The sequence below is a fragment of the Sturnus vulgaris genome, chromosome 14, assembly GCF_052056855.1.
Source record: "Sturnus vulgaris isolate bStuVul1 chromosome 14, bStuVul1.hap1, whole genome shotgun sequence".
In the NCBI taxonomy this organism is placed as follows: Eukaryota; Metazoa; Chordata; class Aves; order Passeriformes; family Sturnidae; genus Sturnus; species Sturnus vulgaris.
The window spans coordinates 10,434,329-10,452,307 of record NC_142256.1 but is presented as its reverse complement, the minus strand read 5'-3'; the positions used below and the strand labels follow the sequence as shown (position 1 = coordinate 10,452,307).

Below are 17,979 nucleotides of genomic sequence, written 5' to 3'. Positions count from 1 at the left end.
AACTCCTTAGCATTGCTGCTGTTTTGGGATTATAGAACAGCTCTGGGTGGAAAATGCTTTTGAAGTTCCCTGTTGTGTCTGAAAACCTCATTGAGGACCTTTGAGTGCAGATTGGAATGAGGAGGAATTGGGATTCTGTATCAACTCCAGGGTGAAGGATTGTGCCTCTGGGATCTTGGGCTTCAGGATGAACAGCTGGAAAGAGCAGGAATGTGGCTGGCATTGGGAGGGAAGGATGACAGAGATGAAGCAACAGGCACCAGAGGAGTTCTGGGCATTGGGAGGTGAGGACCAAACTGGAGCTTCACACAGAAAAAGCTGAGGGAAGGGGTTTGTTATGGTGTGGAGGCTGCTCCAGAGGATTCCCACAGCCAGCTGGGAGTGCCAGGTTTGGGGAGGAAGGTGTGTGGTGGAGCTTGTGCCATCCCTGCCCTCTCCATCTCTGCTCCTCCCTCTCATGGTATTGATCACATCCCACGAGTTTGGCAGGCAGGGCTGTGGCTTGTCCTGCAGACAAGACACGGTGTCGGAGTTCTGTCATGTTGAAATGGGAATTGTTCCCTCGTTTGCTCCTTGCATTTTTATGAGGAGAAAGAAATGATGACAAAAACAATTCTTAAAATATGTTGAATGGGGTTTCTTTTCAATAAAGCAAAGCTACTCCCTGAGCTTCTTTCTGGGCTGGTGGAATATAAATTATCTGCTTGATTTTTTTTTTTTTTTGCACCACGTGTAACCAGAGGGAAAGTTCTGGAGGACAATGGGGCTGATATTCAAGTAGCTGCTCCTCTGAACCACAGGCTGAACTTGAGAGCACCAGAAAAACAACAATATTGCTTGCAGAGAATGCTGCTGCAGAGCCTGGGCTGGTTCTTAGGCTCCTCACACTGCTGATCTCCCAAAACTGCAAAGAAAGAGGGAATTTGACTGTAACAATCCTGTTAAACACTCGTGCAAGAGGGTGAGTTCATGTTTTTTTCTCTCAGGTGCTTTAAGACATTGAGCTCTGGGTTTCTCGATGGCATCTTTGCTGGACTTGTTTTGTCAGGAGGAACTGGGAGCCATTGGAGGCAGAAAATCTTTGGGGTTTTTTCACTTTTCACCCAAAAGGCCTTATACACCTGGACGTTTGGGTGTCTTTCCCTTCTGCAGGAAGAAGACACTTTTCCTTCCTACCAACTTAGCCTAAGGAAAAATCCACCCTTTGTGCATAATTATATGGGTTGGGTTATATTTTTCCACTTTTCTTCCTTTGAAGCTGTTTGACCATTGGAAATACATTCCCTTGGTGTCCAGAGGCTCTTCAAGAGACTTTTAACAAGGGCCTGGAATGACAAGACAAATAATATTTTATTTTATGGAAAATGATGATACCTTTCTTTACCCCTACTTGCGTGGAGTGTGGAATGTCCATCCTACAAATGGGTTTGAGTTATTTTGGGAGTTCTCACTGTGCTCCCTTGACATCCATCCTCCAGCAGCTTTGTCCAGTGTTTCCCAGGCAGGTTCTGCAGGGAAAACCAGCTCTGTGTGCCTTTGTTTTGCTTTATTTTGCCCAGAGAAACCGAGGCAGATCCGATTCCCTCTGGCGAGCGGTGCCTGTGCTATTGTTTCCCAGGTTATTTTGAGGAATGCCTTCCCCTGGGATTTTTCCTGTGTTGGCTTTTTGACCTTTTTGCATCCTATAGTGATTCTCTTAATTAAACCTACGGTGTTTCTAAAATTAAAGGTGATTTGAGGGCTTTAGGTTGGAGGAGGAGGGAAATGGGGATTGTTTAGACTGTGCAGGGAAAATACCTGCTCCCAAAAAAGAAGCTGTGTGTGCTTGACTCCTGAAAAATTCTCTGGCTCTAGAAGTGCACAGGCTGAGAGAATCAGCTCTCCATGACTTTGAGGATGAGGAGTTTCAGTGAAATCATGGACTAGGTAAGAATTCCTTTCAGAATTGCCCAGAAGGTGGCACAGCCCCATGAGCCCAGGGTTGATGCAGAGGAAGGAAGGAGCCTTCAAGATGATTTTGTTCTTGGGCAAGGACACCTTCCACTAGCCCAGGTTGCTCCAAACCCCATCCAACCTGGCCTTTGAACACTTCCAGGGGCAGCCACAGCTTCTCTGTGCCAGGGCTTCACAGGGAGGAATTTCTTCCCAATGTATTACTGATATATCAGGGGTTAGTGAATGGAAAAAGCATCCAAGTGGTGCTGGCCACGATTCCCAGGCAGACACAGACAGGCCCTTCATCCCCTGAGCCTTGGCAGCTGCAGCCCTGGAACAACAGAGCCCTTGAGTCCCCGGAGAGGGACTTGGCCTTTGGGGACTCAGATGGCTGCAAGAGGCTTGGTCACCCTTTCCCTGCCCCTGACCTTCCCAGGGGTCTGAGCATTCCCTCCATCCCTGACCCCTGAGCCCCCCGTGCCAGTCACTGGAGGGTCAGTGCCGTTATTTGCATAATTCAAGGCACTGTGGAAGGTACACCCTGGGGATAGCCCCTCTCTCTGCTTGTGTCCATTCCCAGGCTGGTGTGTCACTGCTCCTGGAAAAAATGGTTTCCTGGGAGTTGTCCCAAAGCTGCAGCTGCTCTGTTCACAGTTAGTGTCACAAGCTGCTTTTATGAGTTTGTTTCCTAAGTTAAATATGTGATTCAGTCATTCACCCCCACTGTCATTTCTCTCTCTGACTAAAAATACCGAGTTTAATGGACAGATTACTTTTAGCCAAAATTTAGTGTTTTTCTGAGTGGTCAGTGACAAGTGACATCAGATTAAAACCTGTTCAGCCTGGAGGAGCAGCCTCTATTTCACCCTGTTCTGTAAAACTCAGTAATGATGCAGGCAACAACAGCATTCCAAAGCCATGCTGAGAATTTCATTGACACTTTAACCTGAATTATAATGCAATTTGTTCCTTCAATTAGTTCTGCAGTGTCTCAACGTGAGTTAAATAGGGGTTTAAAGAGAAATTCACTTGTTCTCATCCCTGGCCCTGCTCTGGTGTGTCAGGAAAGGTGCTGGGGGTGCCTGCAGGAGCATCCTGCTCCAGTGTTCCACCCCTGGGGCGGTGCAGTGGGATGTGGGAGCTTTGGGAATGTGGAGCTTTGGGAATTGTTCTCACCCTTTACTCCTCGTTGTAAACGAGAGCCTTCAGTTGTCCATCAGACTCTCTTACCTGGCCTTCCTCTGGCTGATAAGTTTTATTCATCATTGCTTTTTAGAGATGTGTAAAGTGAGGCTTTGGGAAGCTGATCCCAGGTTATCCCACAGCGTTTTGGGGTCCTTTCAGCCATTCATCATTGCAATGACAAACACCCAGGAATTTTGCAGACCTGCCTGCACGGGGGCAGAAGGAAGTAGCAACAGTTTGGGAATCTGAGAAACGCTTTGGGGGTTCTCCTTTGGGAACTAAAGGGTTTCCAAACATTTCCGTTTGTGAGACTGCACCCGAGCTTGTTGGAGTAAAGCGAAATGCAGATGTAAAATCTGAGTGAAGGCCTGGGATGCTGAGGTTGGGAGGGGAGCTGTGCTTGGGAAACACCTTGGGAATTCGAGGGGAGGGGAGAGCCCTGGGGCTTGTGAAAAGCCCGGGGCTTTTTGCGATTATTGCTCTTGATAGGGACTTTTATGAGCTGGAGCTTAACGAGCCCGGCAATTCAGGGGAGGTGTTTGTTCTTCTCTGCTCTTTCAAAGATGCTTTTGATGCCCCTGGTTTTGTTCTCAGAACAATGATGAGCTCGATAACCTTTGGGGCTGCTTTTTGAAGCCTCCTGGTTTTTGTCTTGGGCTGTGTTTTTGTTTTGCTGTGTGTTTACAGCCTAAATAACCACATTTGGTTTCTTCAGCAAGAAAACCCCATCCTGGTCAGAGCAGCCCTGGCTGTTGGATGCAGTAACACACAGAAGGTGTTTGGTCCCTAATTGATCTTTGACTTCCCTTTTTTATGAAGTGGAAATAACAGGAAAATGCTGCTGGTGATGAGCTGCCACACCCGGGGTTAGCTGGGATTCTGGTTTCTAACCCCGAATTCCAATTTCTGGGTCGAGATGTTGATTTGTTAAAGGCAGCAGCATTTTTTTCCTGAATAAGAGGTCGCTACATAAAATTTTGCCCCTTGGCAAATCTCATGTTACAAATGTTGCTGTAGGTTTAAAGTGTTAATTTATGTGGTATATTGGGTTGGATTTAAAGGTCCCTGAAGACCTTTGAATCTCAGTAGCTAATGAGGCTTGCAGAGAAAAGCTTGAGAGAGGAAAAACTTACTGGCAGTGAGTAATGCTGGAGGAAGAGCTCCAGGATTGAGCAAGTTTTGCAGAGAAGAATTAGGAATTGTCGCGTCGGCCTTTGAGGTGTTAGATTATTTCCAGCCATGAATCTCCCTGCAGCCCTGGCCTGCAGTCCCCCATCCCTGGGAGAAGGATTCTCCGTGCCAAAACCCCTCAGGTGGAGTTTTCCCAAGTCCTAGTCCGCTTCCAAGGGGACATCTCTCCTTGGGATGAGCTGAGATCCGTGAGCAGCCATCTCACATCCTGCTCTCCTGCTCATCCCTGATGGAAAGGATTTGCCATTTGGACTCCAATCTCTCAGCTTGCCTGAACCAGCTTTTCAAAGATGTTTAAACTTGTCCCTCTTCTTCCAGCTGGCCTTGCTGAACTTCTTTCACCCCGAGGAGAAGCTGCACGTTGGAGAAGAAGGGAGACGCGTCCGTCGGAATAAAAGGAGTAAAGGCAGCGAAGGGCCCGACGGTGAGTCCTGCTCAGTTTCTCCCTCATTTTGGTTCCCTCCCAGATGAGGAATTCCAGGAGTGCTGAGTTCTGCAACTGTAGGTCTTGTGTGAATTCGTGCTCTTTGGAATTCCGTCCTTGTCTCCTTGAACTGTGCTCGTTCAAGGCTTTAATTTGTACTTGTTTGCCTTCATTCGTTGTCCTGCACACCTGGCTTTGCTTAAAATCTTCAAGAAGCTTTTCACGATCCCACAAACAGCTGGAAGCATCTGCATCCAAACTGGTGACTGCTCTAAGGGGAGTTTGAGTTGCTGTGGAGTCTCAGGTGGGGTCAAAGCCCGTGTGAAGGGAAGGCAAGGTTGTACAAAGCTTGGATTAAAAGAGCAGAAATGTTCCTGATTTCTTTGTGAGGAATTTGATTTCCAGTCCTGGCTTTCCATGATTGTGACACAAAGACAGGAGCATGAACTTCTGGAAGAGCTCCCGTGCTTCCCTACTGCAGGAAAGCACAGATCCCCTTTTATAGGAGAGGAGAAAGGACTGGGTATCAGGGAAAGCAGGGGCAGAACTGATGGAGCCGTGGTTCTGTGCCTGGCTAAGCCCAAGTCCTAACTCCATTATCACGGTTAGTTTTCCAGTCCAGCTCAGTGAGTTTCCCATCTCCCCTGAAACCTTTGCAGTTTCACAGTGGAGAAGCATTTCCCTGGGGCTTGGTGAAACTCCCTGGATTCCTCTTGCCCAGAATGCTGACAAGTCTGATGCATTTGGTACAGACTCCCTGAGTGATTCCAGCCCAGTGTGGGCCATCAGTTTTGGAGCTGGTGTCGCTCTGGTGCTCACATGGCTCAGGCAGCATCCCAGTCCTTTTCCCAGTCTCCTTGAAATCTATCCCAGTGCCTTCACCAGTTGCTTGTGTAGTAGCAAGTTCCCACTGGAGGCGAGCGGTGTCGATGGAGCGCTGCCGACAGATGTTGGGAGGGATTAACTTCATCCCTCAGGCTGCCTCTGCCTTGCCAGATGTGCAGAGAGCTGCTGAGGAGGGATAGAGAGGCTGAAGGTTGGTGTCTAACAAGGATTTTGCCCACCACCCTTGTGCCCAGTGTTGTTCTTTCATGACTGGCATTTCTTTCCCAGATTTCCCTGATGTTCCCTGGGTGCTCAGAGTTGAGTCACTCCAGAAATGCAGAGCTCTTCCTCCACTTATCCAGTTCTGGGAGGGAAGTGGAGCTGTGGAAGGGTCTGGAGCACCAGGAGGGGCTGAGGGAGCTGGGAAAGGGGCTCAGCCTGGAGAAAAGGGGGATCAGGGGGGACCCTGTGGCTCTGCACAACTCCCTGACAGGAGGGGACAGCCCCGGGTCGGGCTCTGCTCCCAGGGAACAGGGACAGGAGGAGAGGGAATTGCCTCAGGCTAGGCCAGGATGGGCATCAGCAGGAATTTCTTCCTGGAAAGGATGGTCAGGCATTGGAAGGGGGTTGTCTGGAGAGGTTTGGACTCCCCATTCCTGGAGGTGTCCAAGGAACACCTGGATGTGGCACTCAGGGCTCTGGTGGGGATCAATCAGGTTGGACTCAGTGATCTCAGAGGCCTTTTCCAGCATCACTGATCCTGTGATTCTTACCTGTGTCTTTTTGAAAATAAGAGATTTTGAGCCCACAGGTGGTGGAGATGGGAAAAACTGCCAGAGTGACAGGTTGTGTCCCTCTGGCTTTGGCAAGTGGTTGCCCCATGTTTGGCTCTGGTGGTTTTAGAGCTGCATTAACAAGTGGGAGCCATCAGGGCAGGGCTTGACCTTGTAACAACCATAAAATCGAGAAACAAACAGAGCCACGGCCTTGGGGAACTCAGGCTGTTTGTTTTAGATCTTTGTGAAGGAATCTTGCTGTCAGAGCAGGGCAATGAATCATTAAAGTAATAAATAAAATCATGTCATGGTCCTGATAACACCATTTTCTTCGTGAGTTTTGCAAAGGGAAAGTTGATCAAATCTTTGATCTCCAGAGAGCCTCCCGAAGATAAAAGTGGCTGAACTATAAATTCCCAGAAGGAAAGAGATGTGCTTTCCACTTGAGGCCTCGCTAATATTTGTCTGGAATTAATTTTATGAACTTTCAAGTGCTTTTACACATGCAAGGAAAGACCAAAGTGATCTAAGTGTGGAGGCTGGGGTTGGAGGGAGGCTGCTCTGACCCATCCCAGCTCTTCCAGTCCTGCCCATCCTGGTACCAGGACAGGCTTTGATGATTTATAAACATCAGGGAGATGTTTTAAACATCAAGGAGAACATGGTTCCTTACCCAAAAGCTTTTTCTTTTTGAGGATTTGTTTTCAAGCCCTTTGCTGTGAAAGAGGTGATTTTGGGACAGGGCAGAGCTGGTTCTGTGCAGCCAGGGGAGGGTGAGGGCTCCCAGAGCACGGAGCCACAGGGATGGGACATGGGAGCAGCAAAGCTGCTTTGGTGCCTCTTTGTTAAAAAGTCCAAGGAAAATTGTGTGCAAAGCCATCAGCTGGCTCCTGTCACTCCCCATCAGGACTCTGGAATTTCAGGGGCTCCTCCTTGGAGGATTCTGGTTTCAGCCCTCTGACCCCTGGCATGTTTGATGGTTGGGTTTGCTTAATTTTGGGTTGTGGCCCTGCACCAACAGTGCCCTAGGGCCACTTAAAGCATCCAAGGTCGTGTCCTGGCCAAGGTCCCTCTCCTTGTCCCTGCAGCCCTGGGGCATCCCACAGGATCACTGGGGGCTGGTGCTTGTCCCAGTCCTGGGATCATCATCTTGAAGCCACTTTCCAGTCCATGCCACCAGACCCAACTTTTGCTTGGCTTTAAAATCTGCCACCAATTTTTCCAGCTTCTCAAGGATGATCCCTGCCCACTCTGTTTTTCCTGCCTCTTTTCTCCTCAGTGTTCCCATCTCCACCTGTCACTTCATTCCCTTTAATTCTCTAAAACCTGCCCCTCTCCAATCCCTCTTCCCTATTTTCTCCTTTCCCCCTCCTTCCCTTTTGCCCTGGTGTATTTATGCTGCCGTGGAACTGCTGCTGCTCCCAGATGAACAAATCATTCTGGAGCTGCTAATTAGCAACAGTTGTGCTAAAAGGAACCATCAAGGATGTTAAATTAGTCCACTTTTAAATAAACTGGGTATGAAATGTTAGATCTCTATTCCCAGAGTGCCAGTAAAAATGCTGCTGGCTCTTTGCTAACAAAGCCAAAATCTGGGAGTAGCATGGTTGTAACTCCAGAGACAATTCCATGCTCTGGAGGTTATAAATAATGACAGAGCATTTACAAAGCAGATGTCAATAGGACTCTTTAAAAAACATTGTTTTAAACAAATAAAATAGTTTCTTTTTCTCCTACTTTCATCTCTGTTCCCAGTTAGATCCCTGCCGGGCTGCTTTCCTGGTTTCTGGGTTTTTTTGCATTTTGGGTTTGGAGTTGTTGGTTTGTTGGTTTTTTTTTTTTTTTTTTCCTTCCTAGATTTTTTTCATATTGAGCTTGGTGAGAAACATCAGGGATTGTTCTCCAGGCTTTGATTGGGAGCATGGCAGCTGGGAAGAGGCTGAGCAGATGGCTGGCCTTAAGCTGACAACAATTTGGTTCCTACTACTTTGGCAATTCTTCCTGCAGAGGAAAGTCCTGGAGGAGAACTCCAGCACTGCAAATGGCTTTGGGTTGAAAGGAAAATGAAATTCTGGGGGATTTAAAGCTCTTCCCCATCCCTGCTCCTACCTGGAGATTTGGAAGTGATGATGCAGCTACGTGGGTCCAGTTTCACCCTCTTAGGATTTGCTTGGTTGTTTTAAGGTGATTTCAGTGTGGTTTTAAGATGGTTTTAGAGTGGGTTTTGAATAGGTTAAGAATGATCTTGGAGTGGTTTTAGGGTTGATTTTGGATGGTTTCTGGATGGTTTAGCAGATAGCTGATGCCAGAGCCTGGCTTTTAGGATGAGTTAAGGATAATTTCTGGATGATTTAGCAGGGAGCTGATGCCAGAGCCTGGCTTTTAGGATGAGTTTAGGATGTTTTTGGGACGATTTAGCAGGTAGCTGATGCCAGCCTGGCTTTTAGGGTGGGTTTAGAATGGATTTGGGATGTTTTTGGGATGGTTTAGCAGGCAGCTGATTCCAGCCTGGCTTTTAGGGTGGGTTTAGAATGGATTTGGGATGTTTTTGGGATGGTTTAGCAGGCAGCTGATTCCAGCCTGGCTTTTAGAGTGGGGCTAGGATGGATTTGGGGTGTTTTTGGGATGGTTTAGCAGGTAGCTGATGCCAGCCTGGCTTTTAGGGTGGGTTTAGGATAGATTTGGGATGTTTTGGGGATGGTTTAGAAGGTAGCCTGGCTGGGGGCGCCTGGCTGCCCCTGGGCAGCCCCCAGTCCCACAGGTGCCTGCCCCAGCCATTCTCTTTTCCCACCCAGCAGCACTGACGATGCAATGGGATTTTTTTTCCACGGTTTTTTTTTAATATCCAGCTCACAATAGTAACTTTTCCTGCCGGCTTCCTCTCCTGTGGAAAGGGCAGGTTCGTCCCTCTGCCTCCAGAACAATGGGTGCCTTTGTGTCAGCCCCGTGCAATTCCCAAAGCCCCGGCATTCCCAGAAACACAGATGGATGCAGGGTGATAGAGCCTTATTGTGCTCTGAAACCATGGTGATGAGCACGCAGTAAATACTGGACATTTCCTGGATCCTGGAGCACGGGAGACTCTCCCAGAAGGAAAGGCTCACCACAAAGTGCTTGTTCTTACTGATTCCCCTTAGAATTTCTCTGTGATTTCCCTCTAAATGGCAGAAATCAGGAATAATGTGATGTTTTAATCTTTGGGGATAAACTCATCCCTTTGCTGGGATGTTGCTGTCAGTATTTGTTATTACTGTGATGAAACTAAGGCTGCTGCTTATTTATATATCCCTATCTCCTTGTTTTTCCCAGGTTTATGATAACAGGGATCTGTTTAAGGTCTTGTCCCTAAAGCCCAGAGTGGTGTTTAGGTTCCAGCCCTGGCACAGGTTGCTCAGAGAAACTGTGGATGTTCCTGGAGGTGACCAAGGTCAGGGTGAACCAGCCTGGGGTAGTGGAAGTTGTCCCTGCCCATGGCAGGAGGTGGAATGGGAAGAGCTTCAAGGTCCCTTCCAACCAAAGCAGTTCATGATTCTGTCATTCTCTGATGCCTGAAGTCCAGAATTCCTCACTGAGCTCTGCTATGTTTCTGTCCCAATTGGATGTTAAATAGGAAAAGTCCCAGTTGAATATTAAACAGGAAAAGCTGGGAGAGGCCCAAGCCCAGTTGTTTGGTGTCCAGGGTGAGGAATTGTCCCATCTCACAGGGATCACAGTGGGATGATGCTCGGTGTGTCCTGACCCATCCACAACCTCCCTGTGCCCCCTGGCTTCTTCAGCAGCCCTTCCAGTTGGGATCTGGATTGTTCCAGAAGGAACTCTGCTTCATTTTTGGGAAGTTTACAAAGCTGTGATGAGGTGCTGCTGATGTGGTGCCTCCCTGGAGCTTCCCTGGGGCTGTTCATCCTTCCCTGGTTGGGATGAGCCCCTGGGAGATTCGGAGTTGCTGAGGGTGAGAAGGGATTCTCTGGTCATTGTCACCTCAGTGGCACTTTCAGACACTTGCCCTGGCTGCATTTGTGGATTCTGAGCTCCCAGGAGCTCAGACCTGACCAGAGCTGAGCTCCTTTTCCAGCTGCACTCGGAGCAGTTTTTGGAAGTGATGGCGATTCTGTCCGACACCCGGGGCTTTTCAGAACGCCCCGGGTCAAACGCTGATCTTCAGGAATCTCACAGAGTTCCTTGTGTTACAAAACAGGGCCAGCACTAATGAGAGGAGACCAGATGTTCCAGAGGGGCAGGAATGTGGCTGCAGCTGAGCCCTGAGTGCAGCTGAGCTGCACCGAGCGCTGGAAATGCCGGACTCCTCTGGAAGCTGCTGCTCCCTTCTCGCAGCATGAGAGGCTCCTTTGTCTCCCTGCTGGCAGATTTGCAGCTGAGCTTTGATTTTAGTGAATAAACCCTCAGTCGGGGAGGTTCTGCAGGCTCAGCACGTGCTCCAGCCCTGTCTGGTCGCTCCAAGTGGAGGAATTGTCATGGAAGTGGATCAGATCCTCACCTGAGCCCCTCCTCGGGTCCTGCCACCACAGGGATCGTCCTCCGGGGTCATAGCAGGGCTGAGGGGATCTCATAATCCATACAAATATCTCCAGAGGGTGTCAGGGGATAGTGCCAGGCTCCAGGATAAGAAGCAATGCCCATAAACTACAACACGAGGAGTTCCAGCTCAACACGAGGGAGAACTTCTTTCCATGGAGGGGGCAGAGCCCTGGAGCAGCATCCCAGGGAAGGTGTGGAGTCTCCATCTCTGGAGACATCCCAAACCCACATGGACCTGTTCCTGTGTCACCTGCTCCAAAGGGTGACCCTGCCTAGGACTGGATGATCTCCAAAGGTTTTTTCCAGCTATTCTGGGATTCTGTGAAGAACCAAACCTGGAGCTGCTGCTCCGATGGCAGGAGTTGTGATTGTCCTCACTGGAACCCTCTTGATTGTCACAGAGCAGCTGCACCAGCCCAGAACTGCAGAGCTCCAGTGAGGAATTCCTTGGGGGAAAAGCTGTGAATGAGGCTGGAGTTGAATGTTTTCATGAGGGCTTTGTTGGCCGTGATGTATGGAGACATTGTTGGAGTCATATCTGATCCCACTAATTCCTGCAGGATTTGGGGAAGTGCCTTAATTGCTGTCAATGGATGAATGCAGGGGTTGGCTGAGCCAGGCAGCATTCCCTGTGTCCCAGCAGCTGCAGGGACTTCACTTGAGCTTCCCAGGAGTGGTAGAGTCTCTCCTGGGTTTCCTTATTCCCCATTTTTTTCCCTTCTTTTTCCCCTTATCAAATTCATCCAATCCTCACAAGAGCGATGTGGTCCCTCTTGTGTTTCCTTATTTTTCCCTCCTTCTTCCACATTTTTTCCCCTCCTTTTTCCCTGTTTTTAGGTTCATCCAGCTGTAAGTACATGTGGATGCACCTTAGACATAGACCCCACGTTTTTCCCTGAAATTCATCCATCAGTTCTCAGGCAGCTGCTCAGTGCCATGGAGGTTTTCCATCCAATTAGGCAGGATTATGGATGGGAGGAGGAAAAACGTGTCAAGTTCTGCAGGGATGAGACTGTCACAGGGGTTTCCTCCCACCTGCCCTCGATTCCTTATGGATAACCACGGGAAGAGCTCATTTCAAACATCCAGCAAACAATTCAGGAGAGCCTCTCGTACTCCCACTTCAAACCTTGCTGCTGCCCCACTTGGGAATCATTTCTGCTGGAATTCATGACATATGTTCGTTGTTTATCTTAGTGGGATGTGACTGAAAATGTCAGAGTGTTTTGTGTTAGGCAACAACCGAATAAAACAAACAAAATAAAAACACAGCTGTAACGCTACGCTTCAAATTGTTGGATTTAAATATGTGGGATTGATAAAGGAAACAAGAGGGTGCAGTGGTGGATAGAAAATCAGCCTGGTGACTCCAGCCAGCAGCCAAAAAAAGCCTTGGGATCCTCGAATTAGAACTGGGAGTGTTGTTTGTCAGCTCTGTGCTTGGAATCCAACCGAAATGCCTGAAGGGAAACAAAAGGCACATCACATCCTCCTTCCAGAGCCAGCCAGAGGGTGGAAAATGAAATATGATGGCCACAGGTTCTGGTGTGAACCCCAGGAACTTGGCTGGGAGTGGTGATGTGGGAGCAGAGCTGAGGAGGGTGGAGATTTCTGTTTGATTGGCTTTTTGTGTTTCTGAGCAGGCAGTGCAGGAGGATTTTGCCAGCAACAGTGGCTCTGGAGTTAATTGGGAGCAGGATTTTGTCTTTGCTCGTGACCACATTTGTGCTGTGGTGTTCTTGCACCTACTCAGAGACTGGAGCTGGTTTTTTAGAGCCTCCTGGTACCAGCAGCCTGTCCTGGTGACTTGCCATTGATCCTGCAGTGAATCTGGATAGGATGGAGGTGGTAAATCACCTTGGCTGTTCCTTGTGTGCTGTAAAGCCTTGGAAATTCCCCTTGCAGTGAGCAGGGACATCTGCCTTGCTCAAGGAAGTGAGGAGGGATTTTCAGCAGAGCTCTGGCTCTTGGGGAACAGATTTGAGGTTGTGGGGTGGAGAGAACCCCAGGAGGGGACTGGATCCAGCCTCTCCTCCTAAATGGGACCAGCACAGTGACAGAGGTGACAGACCTCTAAAAGGCAGGTGCTGTTCCATCCTGGTTCTCCTGCAGTCCTGCACCTGCATTTTTCCTCATGCCAAAAAGCCCTTAGGAAGGAGATACACAGGGCTGGTGGGGCTCTGCCTGCTCCAGCACCACCTGGTGCCCTTTGAGTCCCATCATCCTTGTGAAGGTGGAAAAACCTTCTGAAGGTGGAAAAACCCGTGGAATGCATGAGCACAACTAATTCATCCTGCTCCTGTTGCCCCTTCAGCTGGGGGTTGCTCCACCCAGCACCTTTACCTGGAGCAAAAATCAGGTTGATGAGTTCTTGTCCCTTAGGTCTGTCTCCTGTTCACACTTTGGTTCTGATCATCTGCAGTAATCAGATTTTTTTCCCTTGAATATGATTAAAGATCAGGATAAAAGACATCATTAACTATTTGCATTATCTGTAAATTTGAGTTTAACTGTCCTTAGGAGCTTCACCAAATGATTCCCAAGGAGTCCTGGGTTTTGTCAAGCCAAGCAAAAATCTCTGAGTACTGGCAGGAGAAAAAAAAAAACTTTCTCAACAGCAAAAAAACCTCTGTTCCTGATGAGATCTTAGGAGAAGAGAGATTGTGGCTCTCTGGCATCTCGTGTCTCTCCAGGGATTCCAGGGATGAGCTGTGACTTCCCTCTGTTTGTTTTCAGCCCGATGAGCTTGAACTGGGGGGCTGGTGTTTGGGATCAGAGGAATGGGGAGGGAGCAGGCTACTGATCCATGGAGCTCCTGGAGCAGCATCTGCTCATCTGGATGACACATGGATGGAGGTTTGTCCTTTGGTGGAATGCGAGGAGAGGAGCAGGGAGGCAGCAAAGGCCACTCTCATCCCTAATCCACCACATGAGAGATGAATCCCAGCCCTTGGTGCCAGGGCACGAGCTCTTCTCACACCCTGTGGCCAAGCAGCCCCAGGAGTGACCTCAGTGCAGGACATTTCCCCTGGAGAGACATGAAAAGTCCATCAAAGAGATGCAGAATTGCCTCAAAAATTGGATGGAGCCAAGGGAGTGCCTCAGAAGTGTCCAAAAATGAGCTGCAAACTGTCCTTGATCTGCCAGGCTGGAGGAGACTGGCTTTGGGCTGGGGCAGTCCAGCACAGGGCTGGGAGGTCACGAGTGTCACTGTCCCCAAGCCACTTCTGGGGACTCAGCAGCCTCTCACTCCACACTGGGACAGGACAACACGAAGCAAAGGCTCCTGAAATTCAGGGGTGTTGTGCAGGTGGAGCAGGCTGGGATGGCCCTCTGGTGACTCTGGGAATGGCACAGGACCAAGATCCCACTGGATGAAGGACAGGGAGGGAACGCTGGTTTGTGGGGTGCTGCTGTGGAGCATCTTGATTTAAGGTGTAACCAACACCAAAATGGCAAAGACCATGAAGGGTGGCTGTGTTCACATGGGAATTTTGAGGAGTTTTAAATCAGTGTTGAAACAAAAGCAGGGGGAGAAGGAAAAGTGGAATACCCTGGGCTTTACCCTATGGACTCACACATCCCACAGTGCTGTTTCATCCTTCCCCTGCTTTGTGTCATGAATTCCCTCCCCATTCCCTTACAAAGCATTGTCTCTGTATTCAGATTTGTTGAAATTAGTTCTAGTTCACACCCCTGGCTTGGGTTGCTCTAAAAGTGTGGGCAGCACTTTTCCTCCACTCTCAGAAGATCCCTCTTCCTCATCAAAAAGCCACCCTGGGAAGACACACCAGAATTCTGGAGTATCACAGGATGAGATTTATTTCTGGGATGTTTTCCTAGATTTTTCATTTATCGTATTCTCTAAATATTCTGCAGTAACAATCCCAAAGCTGCTCTTCAGCACTTCTCTCTGGAGTTGGTAAAGAAGCACTTTCTTTTTTCAGGGAAAAGGGAAAATATTCCTCTTGTTTCAGTGTTTGTATCACTGACTGATAGTTCAGTAGGATCCAAGAAGCTTTCATCTGGATAGACCAAATTTCCTGAAAATGTTGAAAACATATTGGTTCCAAACCTCCCCCGAAACCACATGTTCTAGATTAGGCATGTGTTTGGGAGCTAACATCCCTCTTTCCCCAATCCACTGGAATCTGGCATTAATAACCCCACATTTGAAAATATTTGAAAAGCTTTACATTTCTCCTTGCCATGGGAATGAAGTGAATGTCACTGCACCAGTGCTGGAAAGGCAACTGCTGAGTTCTGGAGTTCATTGGAGTTTCTTGTTCATTGTTGTCAGGAAAAACTGACATCCCTGATGGCAGGGGGGTCATCATCACCTGGGATCTCAAGGAATACCCAAGCTGCCCTTTCCACCTTTGGTATTGGTCAAATAGGGATAGAGGGGCTGGTTGATGGGTAGGACTTTCCCAAAATCCTTGAGGTTGGAAAAGCCCTCCAAGATCTTCCAGTCCAGGCTGTGATCCCCACCTTGTCACCAGCCCAGAGCACTGAGTGCCACCTCCAGGCCTTCCTTGGACACCTCCAGGGATGGGCACACCACCACTCCCAGTGTTTGAGAGGACCTGCAAGGAAGCCAGAGAGGGACTCCTCACCAGGAGCAGCAGTGACAGGACAAGGAGAAATGGGTGCAAACTGAGAGAGGGGCAATGTAGGTTGGACATAGGGAAGGAATTCTTCTCTGGGAGGTTGGTGAGGGGCTGGAATGGATTTCCCAGTGAAGCTGTGGCTGCCCCTGGATCCCTGGGAGTGTCCAAGGCCAGGTTGGACAGGGCTTGGAGCAACCTGGGCTAGAGGGATGTATCCCTGCCCATGGCAGGGGATGGGACTGGATGAGCTTTAAAGTCCCTTCCAACCCAAACCATTCCATGATTCTGTGACTTAATGATTTAATGTTTATTTTATGGAAGAGTGAGAAGTGATGTGGTGTTTCTGGATGACATCAACATCTCATTAACCACCAGGATTTTGTCTCTGCTCTGTAACCTGGGATGAGGATAATTCCTCAGTACCCCCACCCTCTCATCTCCCAGGGTGGAGGGGAGATGGAGACACAGAGGTGCCTCAGTTGAATTATCCAATCTTACATGTCCCCAAACCAGTGTCACACTTGGGGAAGAAGATTGAGAATGTTCCATGATGACTCAGTGCTGGGAAATGGGAGAAGGATCAATAATTCCCAGTGAATGCAGAAAACAGGTTTGCAGGGTCTCTGAAAGATGGATGAATGGATGGATGGATGGATGGATGGATGGATGGATGGATGGATGGATGGATGGATACCCAAAACTGGTGACTGCTGCCATGTACCTTTCCCAAAATGGGTGAACACCTTAAAGACATCACTTGGTGCCATGTCCTGAATCAAATGATGCTGCTGAAACATGGTTGTGGCATTCCATGGCATTTTCCTGCTCTTGTCAACTGGGAATTCCAGCATGTTCAGCACCTCCTTAGGTGTATCCTTTGTTTGGCTGATTCCTATAATGGTCAACCTTTTATAGGTTTGATATAAAATCAGCATAATTACAAAGATCTGTTCCCATCCATAAAACCAGTTTGAACTGTTTGGCAGGAATTTAAACTATTTCTTGTTAATCCACACACACAGCTAATAAGGGAAGGCAGGGGTTTTTTAATATCCTATTTATATCAGCAGATGTCCTAAAGAAGTTTGGGATATTTGTGTATTTATAGTAAATCATAGCAGTGTGTAGCGTGCAGAAAGAGAGATTGGAGGGGGGGCAAAGTCAACTCTATTAATCTTGCTAAGAGCAAACATGTCACATGTAATATCCTTGAGTTGCATCACCATCTGGGATTTTTCTGAAGGCCTTGGAAGTGATCCAGCAGATGGCAGGGCTGCAGGAGCTGGGGCTGGAACCTGCTCCCTGAAGCGTGGGGAGATGTCTTCTGCTGCTGGCTGGGCCACAGCTGGGGGTTTGCACACCAAAATTCATCTCTTGCAAGGGTTTCCCTCAGCTTCAAGTGAGATGTTTGCATCTGAAGCCCAAGTGCTTCTGCTAGAAGGGACTTGGAATTGTTTGGAGTGGCTTGGAATGGTTTGGAGCTTTCCACTTGTGGTGGCTCTGTTTGGGTTGAGGTGTTTTGTCATCATATAGAGACATGCTTGACATTCCCTCCTTGTCTGATGTCCTCCCCTTATATTTTTCCCAGCTTTTGGAGGAGTCTAGCTCTGGAGTGCTGCTCACAGGGTGTCCAGAGCCCTGCATTGCACCATTCCTGCTCCCATTTTTCCTGGGGGAATCTCATCCTGTGATGAGAAATTCAGCTGGTTTGAGTTACTGCAGCAGAGTCAGGGGCTTTTCCTACAGGTAAAGGGAAATCAGTGGTAGGAATAGACCAGGTAGCTGCAATGTTTCCAGCAGCAGCTTCAGTAGCAATGGCTTTGGAGGTTAGGCAAAAATAATCCCCAAAGTAACATTCCAAAGGGAATTTAGATTTTAGAGAGACTTTCCAGCCATGCCCTGTGACACAGGATTCACTCTGAGCCATAAGATCCCTTCCAGACCTGTGCTTCTCCTTGGAAGCTTCTCATTCCCAACTCAATGGTCTTGGGGAGCAGTTTGGGTGTGCCAGCACTGTTGTTGAAGCCCTCCATGTCTTCCCTTTCTTTAGCCTTTCCCAGTGGTGTTCTCACCCCTTTCCCAGTGCTGGTGGCCACCAAGGTGAGCTCACTTGCCCATTTCTTGCTGTTCCCAGGAGCCTTTCTGTGGAATTCTTCTTGTTTCAATTCCTCTTGCTGTATCAAATGATCAGGATTGACTTCCCAGGACTTCCTCAACCCTTCACTAAGTGGCAGCAGGATTTCCCCATGTTTTCCAGAGTTATTCCTATTTTAGGATTGTGTTTCTGCCTTGCCTGGCTGAGCAGCAGCAGCTGAGCACGTGCAGGTGTCCTCCAGCATGCACTAGAACACTTTATTATTTCCCATGTATATATATTTTATAGGACTGTATATTTTGTATGACTGAATCGCATTCCATGCTTATTATCCTTCAAAGCCATCCAGCCTGTCCTGCTCTGTATTAATATTTCTGTATTAACAGTTCTGGCCAACTTCCT

General features: G+C 48.4%; 1 protein-coding gene across 1 annotated transcript in view; it reads left to right on the top strand.

The window, feature by feature from the left end:
* EDA (ectodysplasin A) overlaps positions 1–17,979 on the top strand; it is a 60,735-nt gene that overhangs the window by 30,482 nt on the left and 12,274 nt on the right. Inside the window, exon 2 of the mRNA XM_014885996.2 lies at positions 4,630–4,735. Within this exon, the coding sequence (XP_014741482.2) occupies positions 4,630–4,735 (106 nt within the window). The remainder of the gene's footprint in view (positions 1–4,629; positions 4,736–17,979) is intronic.